This window comes from Molothrus aeneus, chromosome 2, assembly GCF_037042795.1.
Source record: "Molothrus aeneus isolate 106 chromosome 2, BPBGC_Maene_1.0, whole genome shotgun sequence".
NCBI lineage: Eukaryota > Metazoa > Chordata > Aves > Passeriformes > Icteridae > Molothrus > Molothrus aeneus.
In genome coordinates, this window is record NC_089647.1 from 11,751,989 (window position 1) to 11,765,644 (window position 13,656).

The 13,656-nt window shown below is 54.5% G+C and overlaps 1 protein-coding gene and 1 long non-coding RNA gene across 2 annotated transcripts; both read right to left on the reverse strand.

Moving 5' to 3' along the window:
* Positions 1 to 3,233: 3,233 nt before the first annotated feature.
* LOC136571502 (uncharacterized) lies at positions 3,234 to 9,656 on the reverse strand. Its single transcript, XR_010785709.1, has 4 exons — positions 9,540 to 9,656; positions 6,099 to 6,187; positions 4,335 to 4,414; positions 3,234 to 3,649 (listed from the first exon to the last, which is right to left on the reverse strand). It is a non-coding gene; the product is annotated as an uncharacterized lncRNA (long non-coding RNA).
* A 1,049-nt stretch (positions 9,657 to 10,705) lies between these two features.
* On the reverse strand, positions 10,706 to 13,283 carry LOC136567868 (ragulator complex protein LAMTOR1-like). The gene is made up of 4 exons (XM_066567646.1): positions 13,025 to 13,283; positions 12,301 to 12,367; positions 11,100 to 11,226; positions 10,706 to 10,812 (listed from the first exon to the last, which is right to left on the reverse strand). Exons 1-4 carry the CDS (start codon positions 13,281 to 13,283, stop codon positions 10,720 to 10,722), a joined length of 546 nt encoding a protein of 181 aa, XP_066423743.1. The 3' UTR covers positions 10,706 to 10,719.
* Between the last annotated feature and the right edge of the window lie 373 nt (positions 13,284 to 13,656).

The following is a 13,656-nucleotide window of genomic DNA, read 5'->3' on the forward strand; positions in this document are numbered from 1 at the left end:
GTTTCCCGATGCTACATGGTCCACCTATGATGTGTGCTGGGATAGCAGGCCAAACTCCATCTCCACAAATGAAAAACATTGAAAAGAGATATCATTAAATGCAGACTGAGCTAAAGAAGTATGAATACACCAAAAAGGTCTGATTTTTATATGTAGCGTGATAAGGAGAAATATCTTTAACTAAAGCTTCATTTTTCCCTGTATAATCAAATATGGCACAAAAGGCCATTTTTACAGAGCCAAGGATCTCCAATTCTTGAGGTTCCAGAGATGCCTTGGGAAGGTGAGGAACCCACCAATCCCACACATCTACTGAGAACCAAAGATCTCATATGGATGATCCTGTTAATGTACCTTGTATGGCTTTATCAATTTCTTTTGGAATTGGCCAAGCATCCACTGGCCCACCAACCACTCTCTACAACTTCCTGAATGGTGTTTGTAGTGAGGTGGGGGTTGATCCCTTTCACTAGGCAGCTACTGGCAGAACCAGAGGACACGGTCTCAGGATGCATCAAGAGAATAATAGGCTAGATATTAGGTAAAAGTTTTTTACAGAAAGGGTGATAAAGTACTGGAATGGTCTGCCCAGGGAGGTGGTGGAGTCATCATCCCTGGAGGTGTTTAAGAAAAGACTGGATGTGGCACTCGCTGCTGTGGTTTAGTTGAGGTGTTAGGGCATGGGTTGGACTCGATGATCTTTAAGGTCTCTTCCAACCCAGTGGTTCTGTGAATCTGCCAGGCCTCCCCCTACTTACATTTGGACCACTGCCCACCATACCATAGGGGCTTCACCCTCTTGGCCTGTTTGATGGCAGCACACATCTCACAGTCATGGATAACCTGAGAAACACTGTCCATGGTTAAATCCACTCCTCAGTCTCATGCCTGCTTATAGGTGGCTCCCTGTCCTGATGGCCTGAGGCATCATGGGCCCATCGAGCTAGGAACAACTCCCCCTTATGTTGCCAATCTAAGTGTATCTTTGACACCCCTATCTTTGCAGCCTGGTCAGCCTGCTTATTGTTTCAGTGAACTAGGGGACATGGGCAACTACATGGCAAACTTTCACAGGTAGCTTCTCCACCCGAGTGGCAATGTCTTTGTAGAGATTATGGAGGCCTTCATATGGCAGGGACTGGGTGCTGGTGGTGATCTCAGCCTCTGAATCCTCTGTGGGCTGTGAGGGCCCTTGTTTCTTATGCTTATTATCTGAGTGCTTTGATGTCATCTTAGACTTCCTTGATTCTACAGGGGCAACTGCTACTGGCTGTGACTGCCCTTGCAGCTCAGCTGGAACCTGGATGGTTGTAACATCTGTGGGTTCAGCGGCTGCACCATCAGGCTCCCCCTCTTCCAGGCAGGGGGGGAAGAGTTTTCCACCAGCTGGGGAGATGTACTCCTTCACCATCTAGCCCATCTCATGGATTTCCTTTGCCAGAACTCCCACCCAACCTGGGTGGCTCATTTCTGAGGTGGGTTGCCGAGCAGTGTCAGGCTCTAGGGCAGCCTCCCTAGTCTCTGGGACAAGGTCAGGCTCTAGGGTAGCATCCCTAGTTTCTGGGGCACTGTCAGGCTCTGGGGCAGGTATCAGGGTGGTTATCCAAGTCAATCTTCCCTTAGAATAACTCACAGAATGCCAACAGATCAAAAATCCACTTCCAGTGTTGCTCCCCATTGGGACAGCAGCTCTCTTCCCCATATTGTGATGGGTTTCTCCACGATGAAGGGACAAATAGTTGCTGTCTTCCCTTCAGGTCCTTTAACTGCAATCATGCATCTACTTTGTAGACATACAGTGGCTCCCCTGATACTAGTGAGAGGGTCTAAAGGTGTCACTAAAGTCCAGTTCTTCGTCCAGAACATAAATCGCTGTAACATCTGCACCGGCGTCCAGAAGACCTGTAATTATGATTGTTTTGTTGTTGTGCATTAAACTGCAGGTCAATTTTGGTCAATTGCAATCTATATGTTGTACCCAAAAGATGTTTGGTGCTACACTTGAGCTCTCAGGTGGTATCTGTTGGCATTCTGTGAGTTATTCTACTATTCTGGCTGGCAAAGCAATAGCTGTGGCTGTTGGAGTTTTTGCTGGAATGACAAGCAGGGGGGGCCCATGCTTGTACTAGAACTGTTAATTCTTCATTGCAATTCACTGAAACAATAGATGAGAAAACTACTAGTCCCAAAATGTGGTTTCTTTCTTTGCCTGTAATCAGAAAATCCTGTCTCTTTTGTGATGTTCCTGTCACACCTGTGGATACCACAGCATGGCAATCATGTAGAAAGTAGAGTAATTTGGAAGTTGCCAGTTCACATTGTGCCCCTGGGGACAGCAGTTTGGGGTCACTTGGCAGGTGGTTGGCAATCTGGTGAACAGGATTTGGCCTGAGCAATTCACACATCTGCCCCTTGAAAGCTCCCTGGCTACTGGAATGCCACTATGGTGAGGTGGGTTTGTGCCTCCTGCTGGCTCTGGAAAATTCTTTCTGTCCAGGCTTTCCACATTGATGGCATAATCTTTTGGAAGTCTCATTTTGCAATGCCTTATTGTTCTGCTGAAATGTCAAGGTGAGGGCATTGAGGGTTTTTGCAAGTTTCTCAGCCCTCGCTTCTGTCTGATTTGTAAAAGCTTTTCCAAGTCTCTCTCCCAGAGTATTTGCTAGAATGGTCACTATGTGCTGAGGGCTGTCAATTTTACTGCAAGCCTCTATCATTTGGGGCAAGGCAGGTTTGGGATCAGTCAAGCTTCAGATAACCTTTTTGCATCCTTCACTGGCGTTTGCATAAGCAAAGTTGTGAAGCAGAAGGGATGAGCCACATCATCTTCACACTGTCTCTCTAGAGCTTGTGTCAATAAATGCTGAATAGGGCTCTACTGGCCCCTGTCTTATTTCTGTGTAAGTCCCTCCTGGATTCCCCACTGGCTGAGTCAGCAGCAGGGCTTTGCAAGCAGTGTTTTTGATATCATTACTCTAGGCAGGTAAGCTGCTTGATCTTCAGACCTGTCACGTGGAGGGTCTCCTGCTCAATCTGCCAGTGTCAATCCAGCATAAGTTTCAAGTAATCTATTCAAGAATTTCTCCACTTCAGGTCCCATAAGATGCATTGTGATTCTGTCAATATTATGGAGGAGATAGAGTGACAGCCATAGGGTGTTAAACCTACATTACTATATATTCCTTTCAGCAATTGCTTGAATATGGTGAGCCTAATCCATTTTCCCTTACCACTTGTGTCAAATCTTTAATATCATCATAATTTAATGGTTCCCATCTTGGATTAGCATCTTCTCTAACTGGCTTGGCTATGAGCAGCTCTTTAGCTAGATCAAAATCTTTTTATTGCTTTGTGTCTTACTGCTGCCCAGTCCATTATGGAGAATTGTTGAGTCTTTTTCAGAGGATCTCCTGACTTGGGCAGAGGCAGGGGATGTTCTGAATCGGGGGAAGATAGGACTCTTTCCCAATTTGAGTCTGCTGGGCTTGTGACTGATGAATCTGATTCTTCCTCAGAAACAAAACAATCATCGTCTCCCCCTCTGTCCACAGCAGTCCAGTGGTTGCCTTCTTCAATATCATATTCAGTCACTTGGTCCTGGCCTCTCTCCTGTCCACGAGTGTCTGCAGTGAATTGTACCTGCAGTGCTCTGCAACATAAAGCAGAATTCCCAGTCATACGGGAGCCACTGGGCACACTGCCTCCCCTGAGGTGGCACTCATGGCCAGGAGGGCACTGTAATGCATCCCCAGGGAGAAGGGACATGGGGCAGGATGGGCTCCAGAGCTGAGATCCCAGTGGTCAGCCTTGGCCATTAGCTCTGACCAACTTTCATTCCTCTCCTTGGGACCCCAATCTAAATCCCAGTCTTGCCTCCAACATCAGCACAGAGAGTTCCATCTCTGGAGGGGGTATATAAGGTGGGATATGGTGTTTTCCCTTGAGGAAAGGCTGAGAAAGAGTGTGAGATACTTCCCATTTCCCCTCCCAGGATTTCTGCTCAGGTAAAGGCTTTTCCACCGGGATTTGAAGAACTTTTCCAGCTAGGAAAACTGCTCCAGGCAGCATCACCAGAGCAGCCACTGGCACCCTGCCCTTCACACCCAGACCCTCCTTTGCTCTGAACCCAGACTCTGATAAGGATTTCCATCTGGAAGTTTCCTCTTCCACAGGCTGCTGCAGGAAAGCTGCTGGCACCTCACAAAGATGCTGATGTGGGGTGAGGGGGTCACTTTGTGGAGAGGGAAGCTGCAGACAGCAGACCACCCTCTCTCAGAGGTCAGGGGCACCGAGCAGGGGCAGTCGCTTTCCCCAGCACCAGCGGAGGGTCTTACTCTGCAGGAAACCATGGATGAAGGAGATCCTCTCTGGCAGCGGCTGCTCCAGCACAGACTCCCCCTCCTTGCTCCCGTGGCTGGAAGAGTGCAAGGTGTGCATTAACTCCTTCTGGAGGGATTAGACCAACGCTGAGGTTTGTGCAGCGGGGTTTGCTGAGCCAGGGCTGCCTCTGGGGCGCTGCTCTCCCTTCTGCCCTCACACCAGGGCCAGCAGAGCCAGGACCAACCACACGGAGCGGATCCCCCGGAATCCCCCTGCTGGAGCCAGGCAGCAAACACCCCCCTGGCACTGCTTCCTATTCTGCCTGCCAGCCCCAGCATCCAGCACAGCACAGGGAGCTCGTGGTGGCCCCACTGACTGGAAGCACCACAGGGGCCAGTCCGTGCATGCAGCCTCGGGCTTTTCTTGCTGGATTTTGGGAAGGCTGAAGCTTCCTCTTGCACTTATTTGTGACTACACTCTTCCTGAGCAGCCACCAGTTCATGGAATATCCTGAGTTGGAGGAGACCCACAAAGGTTATTAAACCCAAGTGCTGCTCAGAAATGGCACACCCAAAACCCACACCAATCATGCTTGACCAGCACTGCTTCAGTACTGTCTCTTACTCCCAAGGTACCAAAAACAAGAACCTGGCCTGAGACAGGGGCTGCCACGAGGATTTGCTCCTCCTCACAGACTTTCTCTTGTGCCACCAGGAGCTCTCAGATCAGCCAGCTGCTGTGGCAGCTGCCCTGCTGCCACCCCACTTTATCAAGCAATGGCCAGGCCTCTTTAGAGAGCACACACCACCAGGATCCCTACTAATCCCAGCTGGAGCACAGACCCAGGAGATTAACCAGGTCTGACTAAATATATCTGTGGTGCAGGCAGCTCCTTCCTCCCCACCCACTGCAGGCAGATCCCTGCTCCAGGCAGGCTCTCCTTACCCTGTGCAGGAGGTAATTACAGCAGACAGGCTCCCAGTGAGCCTCCCACCGCAAGGGTTTGAAAGCAATTCATGGCAGCCTCACACCCTCTCAATTTGTTTTTGTCAGCTCCTTAGCCACCTGGCTTTGTCCCACCTCTGATGTCCATTATGGCCTGTAGATTTTAGTTGCCCCTTGCTCCCAGGGAACAAACACAATTCCTAAAGGAGGCATTCCTCCCACCCCTGCCCAGCCACCTCAGGTCCCAGGGCAGAGCACACAGGCTCCATCCTGACCACACTACACTCAGCAGCAGCCTGACATCCCCAGGCTGCAGCACCTCATGAGGCAGAAACTGCCATTCTTTACACTGCTTTCCAGGTACAAGGCTTCTTCCTCAGGATCCCAAGGCAGCCACTCAGGAAAACTTGCTGGGTGTTCCCTCACCAGAGCAGCATCAAGAGAAATGGATAATCACCTATGCAGCTGCAGGAACCCTTATGCCACTGGCAGCAGCACTCAGGTCTTTTCTACAATGCCAGGAGTGAACCCAGATGTTAAGTGCCAGATGTGATAACAAGTCTCAAACGACAGGAACTCTGACCAAAACATTCCCTGGGCAGCTCTGTGGGACCCAACAGCTCTGCAGGCAGACTCCAGCTGTGCAGTGCCATAGAGGAGATGGAGATCTCAGTATCTCATAGGCCAGAGGAGGAATAAACACCCCAAGACCCCCACTCCCACCCTGCCCAAGACAGGAGCCTCTTAGCTCCTGGGGGCTGAGGCCATGGCTCCAGGGACAGCACAGACCCAGCTGTGTGGTCTGAAATGTGCACACAGCTCCCCATACTCACATTTTGTGGATAATTCTGATGAAGACACTACAGTCCTGGAGCTGGGACAGATCATTGAGAGGATCAGGACAAACCTTTGTGCTGTTCACCTAGAAATGGGGTGGGACAGTCAGAAGGCAGAAACCAAGACAACACTGTGCTGTGCCACCTCCAGTCCTGGCAGGGGACAGCAAGACTGGTCTGGGGGTGAAAGTAAATCCACCCCTTTAAACCACCCCTTCCCAGAGAACAGATGAACATGATCCCCACAGCTCCACATCTGGGAGTCTGGCACGGGTCCCATTTATCACACTGCTGGAGCCCCTCTTCTCTGGAGAGGCTGAGACACCTGGGGGTGTTCAGCCTGGAGAAAAGAAGGCTCCAGGGAGACCTTAGAGCCCCTGCCAGTGCCTAAAGGGGGTTCAAAAGAGCAGGAAAGGGACTTTGGACAAAGGCCTGGAGTGACAGGACAAGAGGGAATGGCTTCCCACTGACAGGGGACAGGGTAAGATGGGATATTGGGAAGAAATTCTTCCCTGTGAGGGTTGCCCACAGAAGCCATGGCTGCCCTGTCCCTTGAAGTGTTCAAAGCTAGGCTGGATGTGGCTTGGAGCAAGCTGGTCCAGTGGGAGGTCTCCCTGTCCATAGCAGAGCACTCCAGTTGAATGAGCTTAAAAGTCCCTTCTAACCTAAACCATTCTATGAATTTTTGCTTGGGCACAGCAGTGCTTTGTAAGACAGATCCAACAACCCCTTTGCAGTACAGCTGCTGCCTGCTTCTGGCTCAGCTCCATCTCCCAGGCAGCTTCCATGACCAGACCAAGCCATTCCAGCATTTCTGGTTGCTCAACAGGAAGGGTGAGCAAGGCCTCTCCTGCAAACACCCACTTGCCCAGGAACAGTAGGAACTTGGCTACCCTAGGACCTGCCCCAACCACAATCCCTCCTGTGACAAGCCCCAGCATTGAGCCTCGAAGCTGCCAGAGCTGGCAGCAGCACCCATGCAGTGAGCTCTGGCACAGGAGGGGGAACTTTCCTAATCAAGGGACTCTTCACCTTGAAGAGACATCACCGCCAGCCTATCAGGTCCCTGCCCACACCTAAAAACAACAAAAAAGGTAAAGTATAGTAACTATGTTACTAAATGCCTTAGGCCCAGCACCAGGCATTTGTGCCCGCCAAGGAAGGACGTGTCCCTGCATCTGGCCAGCTGTGCAGGAGCAGCCAGCATCCTCCTGCTTCCCCACAGGCTCAGAGTGGGGAGCAATGATGAGCAGCAGTCTGGTCCACTCCCACAGATTAGGATCCTGACAAGGGGTCAATGGAAAACTGCTGCTCAGGCTCCTCATTCTCCTGCTGTGCCTTCCTCCCTCCCTCACCTCCAAATGTCACTAACATTTCTTGCCCAGCAAGGCAGTGGCCAAGCCGTTGAAACTCTGCCAGCTCCCCTTCCACTGCTGTAGTGAAAGAACCACCTGCTGGGGGCACAGGGAGCCCACAGCTGCACTGGGTGGGAGCAGGGATGAGCTGCCCTGACGGGATCTGGGATCACTGCCAGGTCCCCTTCACAGCGACCTTTGCCTCCACGCTGGCTGCCCCCGGTGCCACCCTGGCAGTCTTCCAGGGGAGGGGACCGCTGGGAGCCAAAAAGTCACCCAGATACGGAGGGGGCTCCTCAGCCGGTATTGCACTTGGACACCCGCACCATGACGGGCCAGGAGCCTGGCTGGGATCTGCAGCTGCTCGGCGCAGCACAGCCAACCAGTCACGGTGGCTCTGGGGACTACAGAGCTCCCGCTGCCGTCAGTCCAGCTGGGACACATGGGATCCTCAGCAGGACAGGTCCTCCCTCCAATTTGGCTAAAACCCAGCTCCCTGTCCCACGGCTGGGTCCCTCAGCAACTACTGTCCCTCCCCCCGGTGGCACAGCCAAGACCTCTCTCTAAAAATCCACCCAAAGGCACCGGGCAAAGCACTCGTGCAGCGCTGGATGCGGACAGATCCTGGGTGAAAACCGTGTCCCACCAGCGTCGAGCTGGGTTTTACCAGAACCAGTCTGCGAACACACTGGCGCCTGGTGTGAGATCTGGACGGGCAGGCAGGGCTACCCGCTGCTGCCGCGGTCCCAGCCTGGCCTGTCACTGGTGACACGGGCCACCCTGAGCGCCTGAGACAACTCCATGACCCTCCGTGAGGATGTGCCATTCGTGATGGCAGGCGGGAAGCGGTCGGGAGCCCGCCAGCGGCCGTGAGCGCCTTCCAGCCGCATCCCCGCCGAGAGCAGCTGCAGGGGGGCGGCGGGGACCGGGGAACGAGCTCCGGAGGTGGCGGCGGCCGCGGCGGCGGCATTGTCCTTCCCCTCCTTCCCTGCGCCGCTCCGGTCACAACACGGCGTTACGCAAGCCCGCGCTCCGGAGCTCCCGACGGGCCAACGCGCCGGGGGACGCAAAGCCCGCGGGCCCCGGGCTGTTCTGGGCCAGGGTCCGGCTGCGGGAAGCACCCGGGCGGGGTGAGCGAGCCACGGCAGCCCCCGGCATGGACGGGCCCGCAGCAGCCGCGGGGCAGAGGGGGAGAGCAGCCGCCGACCCGAGCGCTGGGTGTTGGCGAGCCCGGCGCGGCCACCCGCGGCCCAGGGAGCCGTACGCCGCGGCGAGGCGGCGGAGCTGGGGTTAGCCCCATGAGCGCGGCAAGCCGGGAAGGGCCGGGGAGCCAGCGGCCACGCACAAAAGAAAAGTTGTTGAGCTTCTCTTCGGCGGGGCTGGCAGGCGGCGGTTCCCCTTCCTGGCCCTGCGCCACCCCACGTCACCGCGGCGGGGCCGCGCTCGTTAAAGGCGCACGGCACAGAAACCTCCGGCGCCTCGCCACTGGGGGGGAATAGTCCGAGCCTGGACGCGCTCACTGCCGTCACCCTGCCCAGGCCGAGTGACACAATAATGCCAGTGGGGCCGGCACAGACTCGCTCCCGGCCCCAGCGCAGCTCTGGGAAGCCGGGGCTCGGCAGAGAACGGCCCCCGATGCTCCATCTCTCTCTAACCTGACTGGAGTCACATGCAGCTGTGAAAATCTAGCCCCGATACGCACCCACCCTGCGGCCACAGATTCAACCTATGGGTCACCAGCTAGATCAGGGAGGAGTCGGGCGGGGAAGGGACGCTCACCCCTCGCTGCTGTTCCGGAGACTCTCGGAAGTCATCTCCGCAGCGCCCGGGCTGCCTGAGGAGGCTCAGGGCCGCAGGATGGGGCTGTCCCGAGCACGGCACAGGAAGGGCACAAGGAGAAGGTTCTTTCAAACCGGCGCTGGGGATTGCAAAGGAACTCGCAAGGAACGCGGCCGCCGAATGCCGCTGGCGAATGCTCCGACTCTGCCAAGCCCCGGGAAAAGAAGAACCACACGCCCGCGCTTAGGGAAGGGGATCCGCCGAGGGAACCAGCGGGGCCGCCTCGTGTCAGCTTTACCCGTACCGTGTCCGGGGAATCGTGTCCGTCTTCATCTCCTGCTTGGTTGCCGAGGCTCCAGCTCTAGCCGGGCTCCGGCCCTGGGCCGGGCCGCTGTTATTCGAAGGCCGCGCCAGCCCGGCCCTCCCGCGGCCCATTGGGCACCGCCGGACCGGGGGAGGAGCGGGGGCGGGACCCGGCGCACAGGGCGGACTGCAGGGGGCAGCGCTGCCTGCCACCGCGACACACCGAGCATCCCGCTCCCAGAGCACCGGACCTAACGAGTATGTCTCAAACACAGATAGTCCTGGCTTTTGAGTCTAGCCAGGGCTGCTGGTAATAAACAACTGTGGGGCGGCACTGGAAAAACATCCTTGTTGTAGTTCCTGCACTGTGAGCGTAGAATGAGATTAAGACCAAGTGTGTAATTAACTAATAAAACTTTCTGATTATTTGGAAACCCTCTGACTTTGTACATTCCTTTTGACCATGAGCATTTATGAATCTTAGCTGCTTCCTTCCCCTTAGCTGGGTCATCATACCTTCTCTGTCCCCTTGTCCTCTTGGCCCTATGGGACATGATCAAAGAGGTGACAAGGGACAGAGAGATGTGTGTACCCCCCTCACCAGGGCATGGCTCCCCCATCACGTCCATGCTGTGTCCAGCAGAGAACAGTGGAGACAAGCACTGGATAAACGTGGCTTTATCTACTGTGGCAAAAATAATAGTAATTAAAAAAAAAAACCAACCAACCAACCAACCAAAAACAAACAACCAAAATAAAGGTCTAAACATGTAAAAAGGAGAAGGTATGGTGTTGGAGCAACCAGGCCCCATGCAGAGCATCACATCTACCTGGCTCCAGCCCACCCATCCTGGTGACCTGGCTTATGGTGCTGACCCACACTGGGGCCTCCTTGCACCGGCTGTTCCCTTTGTGCTTGTCCCTGTGCCAGGCAGCATCCAGCTGACACAGCCTCTTCCCCACGCACACCCACCCACCCACCCACGAGGAGGAGAAAGCCTCAAGCAATGCAGGTGGGCTCAATGTGCCAATGATGGGCGCCTTGGCATTTAGTAGGAAACAGGGTATCTGTCCAAGTTCTGTGGCAGCAGCATGGGGAGGGAAGGGATATAAAGAGAGAAAAAATGGGGAAAAAACCAAAAACAACCTAAAGTGCTGAAGCAGCGGTGGTGGAGGCAGGTTCAGGGGATGCCAAACTGTACAACCAGTTCTTCTTTGGCGTCGACACGGATCTGTGAGAGCGCACTGAAGGCATAGGCAGCTATCCGGGACACCTGCAGGCACGAAGACATGGCTGTGTCGCTGGTGGCTACTGAAACCCCCAGTTATCCCAAAGAAACTGCTGTGGGTTAGCCTCCATCCCTAACAAGTCCCTAAGCCTGTCTTGGGCTTTGCCCCCACCTCTAGCAAGGCCTTAAACCTGACCTAGGCTTTGCCCTCAGCTCTGACAAGTTGTGTTAGGGCTCTGGGCAAGCCAGGAGGGCATTACTGCTCCTCCAGGACGAGGATGTGTCTCTGGGGAGCATGGCAAGGGCTCAGGGCTCAGCCCAGCCCCGCTCACCTGCTGCAGGTCTGCAAAGGGGACAGGGTCGCTGGCGAGCACTTGGTGCGGCTGGTTAGTCAGGGATGGCAGCAGTGGGAGCTTCTTCCAGTGCGTCAGGTTGTTGCTGAGCATGGCCAGGCGCGTGCTGTGAGGAGAGAGCAACCAACATCAGTGCCATGCCAAGACATGGGGACATCCAGAAGATGGGTGCTGCACCCCCAGGGGGAGAAAGGGAGAGCAGTGGTGCTGCACTCCCAGCATCCAGCCCTCTTCACTCCCTGAAGCAGGAAGATGAGGGAGCTTCCAGCTCTCCCACACAGGCACCTGTCAAGCAGAAGCAGTCACATCCAGCCCCCCACCATCTGTCCCAAGGGCTGGGTGAACACAGGAGCCCTTTGTCCTGGGCTCTGCTGCCTGCACTGCCATCAGCCTTCCTCTTGGGGCCTTTCTGGGTTGCTGTGACCTCGGGATTGTTAAAAGTCTCTTTTCCCAGCCCAGGCACTTGAAGAATGAGTCGAAGTTCTTCATTTCTTGGTCTCAAGGTTGTTTATTGTTCCTTATCTATAAAAAATTTTCTCCTGCCCTGCCAAGGTCCGCTCAGCAGGACAGTTGCAGGCACTCTGCCTGCCCCTGGGGTGGTGTTATGTCTTTATACTAAAAACTACATGTACAATGTTTACAATTACTTTCCAACACCTATCACCTATGTTAGACAGTGAGCTTCTACTCTAGACCAATCTGTAAGTGCCACCATCACAGCAGAAGATGGAGGCCAAGAAGAAGAAGAAGAAGAAAGGCAGGACACGCCCAGATTCCTCCATTTTGCCTCCTGAACCCCCATTCTAAAAACCCCAAAATCTACTTTTCCACCCTGTGATAACTTCACTAATATTCTACTTAAACTGTTGTGGCTTGCTGATCTTCATATAAGGTTGGTAATTTGCTCCATGGGTCATAATCAAAACCACAGGTGTTTTGGGCTCCATGCCAGGCCTTCTGAGCCCCCTGGCAGGGGTCTTGGCCATCCTGGACAGCCAGAGGGATGTTCTGGGTTCCCACACCTTCCCTGAGCAGGCTGCACCCTGCTCTCTGAGATGAGGCAGCCCTTCTCCATGCCGAGTTCAGTCCCCCAGGCCAAAACCCCTGGGGCCTGCCCAGGGACACACACACAGAGCTGTGAAGGACTGTGGGCACCCCAGGGGAGAAGTGCAGCTCCCACCTGCACTGCCTGGCTCTGTCCATGTATTCATGCTGCTCCATGCCCTGGGAATCTGCTGCCAACATGTAGGGGGATAGAATATAAGAAAATAAAGATAATGTAGAAAGTAATCTCACCCCAAAGGAGTTGCAGCTGGGCCAATTATCAAAGATTAGGAACAGGCCTGACTTTAACAGGCCACAGCTGTAACCAGTGAGAAGAAGAGGGCTATAAAAGAGTGAGGTGGCCTTGAGAAGGGAACTGGAGTCACTTGGTTGCTTTGTGAAGGAGAAAGAGTCAGTGCTCTGAGCAGCTGCCCATGAGAAACACCAAGGAGGTATGGAACTTTTGTGATAGGAGACAACAGGATGGAACCCCTGCAAAGATGACAACACCAACACATTGATGATGTTGCTGCAGAGACACAAGACTGGCTCCCACCTGGAGGCTCATTGCTCTCCCTGAGTTCCTTCCCCATCTCAGAGCATCCTCTGACCAGGCAGACAAAGTCCAGCACCCCAAAACAAACATCTCAAGGCCAAACTTGCCCAGTGAATGCTGCCAGCTGGCCACAAGTGTGCCAGGCTGGACTGGCTGCTTGCCAGGAAGGAAATGCCAGGGACTGTTTGCCCACAGCTGCCCTGGGGCAGAGGGAGGCAGGCAGAGGCTGCAGGAAGCTGGGAGCTGGTCTGGGCTCTGGGGAGCTTGGCATGCAGTTACCTGGAGAAAAAAGGAACCACTGGGACGACAATGTCCTTGGCAGATACCCTGAGAGCTCCTGTACCAGGCCCTGGGCTCACAGAGGACCTGGGCCCTTGCCCAGGGCCCTGCTGAGCCCCAATGTGTACACCCCACAGCAAAGCAGTGCTCAGAGCTGCTGTGGCCCTGCATGCTGGACACAAACCAGTGGTCACTAGCTCTGCAATGTCAGGCAGGGGAGCAGAGGGGCCTACGAGTATCCCAAAGCCCTCCCAGCCAGGCTGGACACAGCCCTGTCCCCACATTGCCCCTGTGCATTTGAGGAAAAGCCTCCTCAGAAGGGGATGCAGTGCTGCTGCCCCTCCAGCCACCCTCTCCACATCCCCATGGATTCACTTTCTTACCCAAACCCTGGCCTCAGGTTGTGCCAGGGAAGTTTAGGATGGCCCCAGCTCCCTCCTTTCCCCATAAGAGAGATGCTCCATCCCTTCATCATCTCTGTAACCTCCACTGGAGCTGCTCCAGGAGCTCCATGTCTCTCTTGCCCTGAGGAGGAGCCCAGGACTGAACACAGCACTCCAGATGTGCCTCACCAGGGCTGAGCAGAGGGGCAGGATCACTCCCTGACCTGCTGGCCAAGCTCCTCCTAATGCATCCCAGGATCCCCATTGGCCACAA

Bases quoted from the DNA above. Each gene is read 5' to 3' on its own strand.
- LOC136567868 (XM_066567646.1), bottom strand. From the start codon at position 13,283: ATGTGGGGACAGGGCTGTGTCCAGCCTGGCTGGGAGGGCTTTGGGATA. The intron at 11,227-12,300 runs GTGGGAGCTGCA...CTCTCCTCACAG, and splicing joins GACAGAGCCAGGCAGTGCAG to CACGCGCCTGGCCATGCTCA. The intron at 10,813-11,099 runs GTGAGCGGGGCT...TCGTGCCTGCAG, and splicing joins CCTTTGCAGACCTGCAGCAG to GTGTCCCGGATAGCTGCCTA.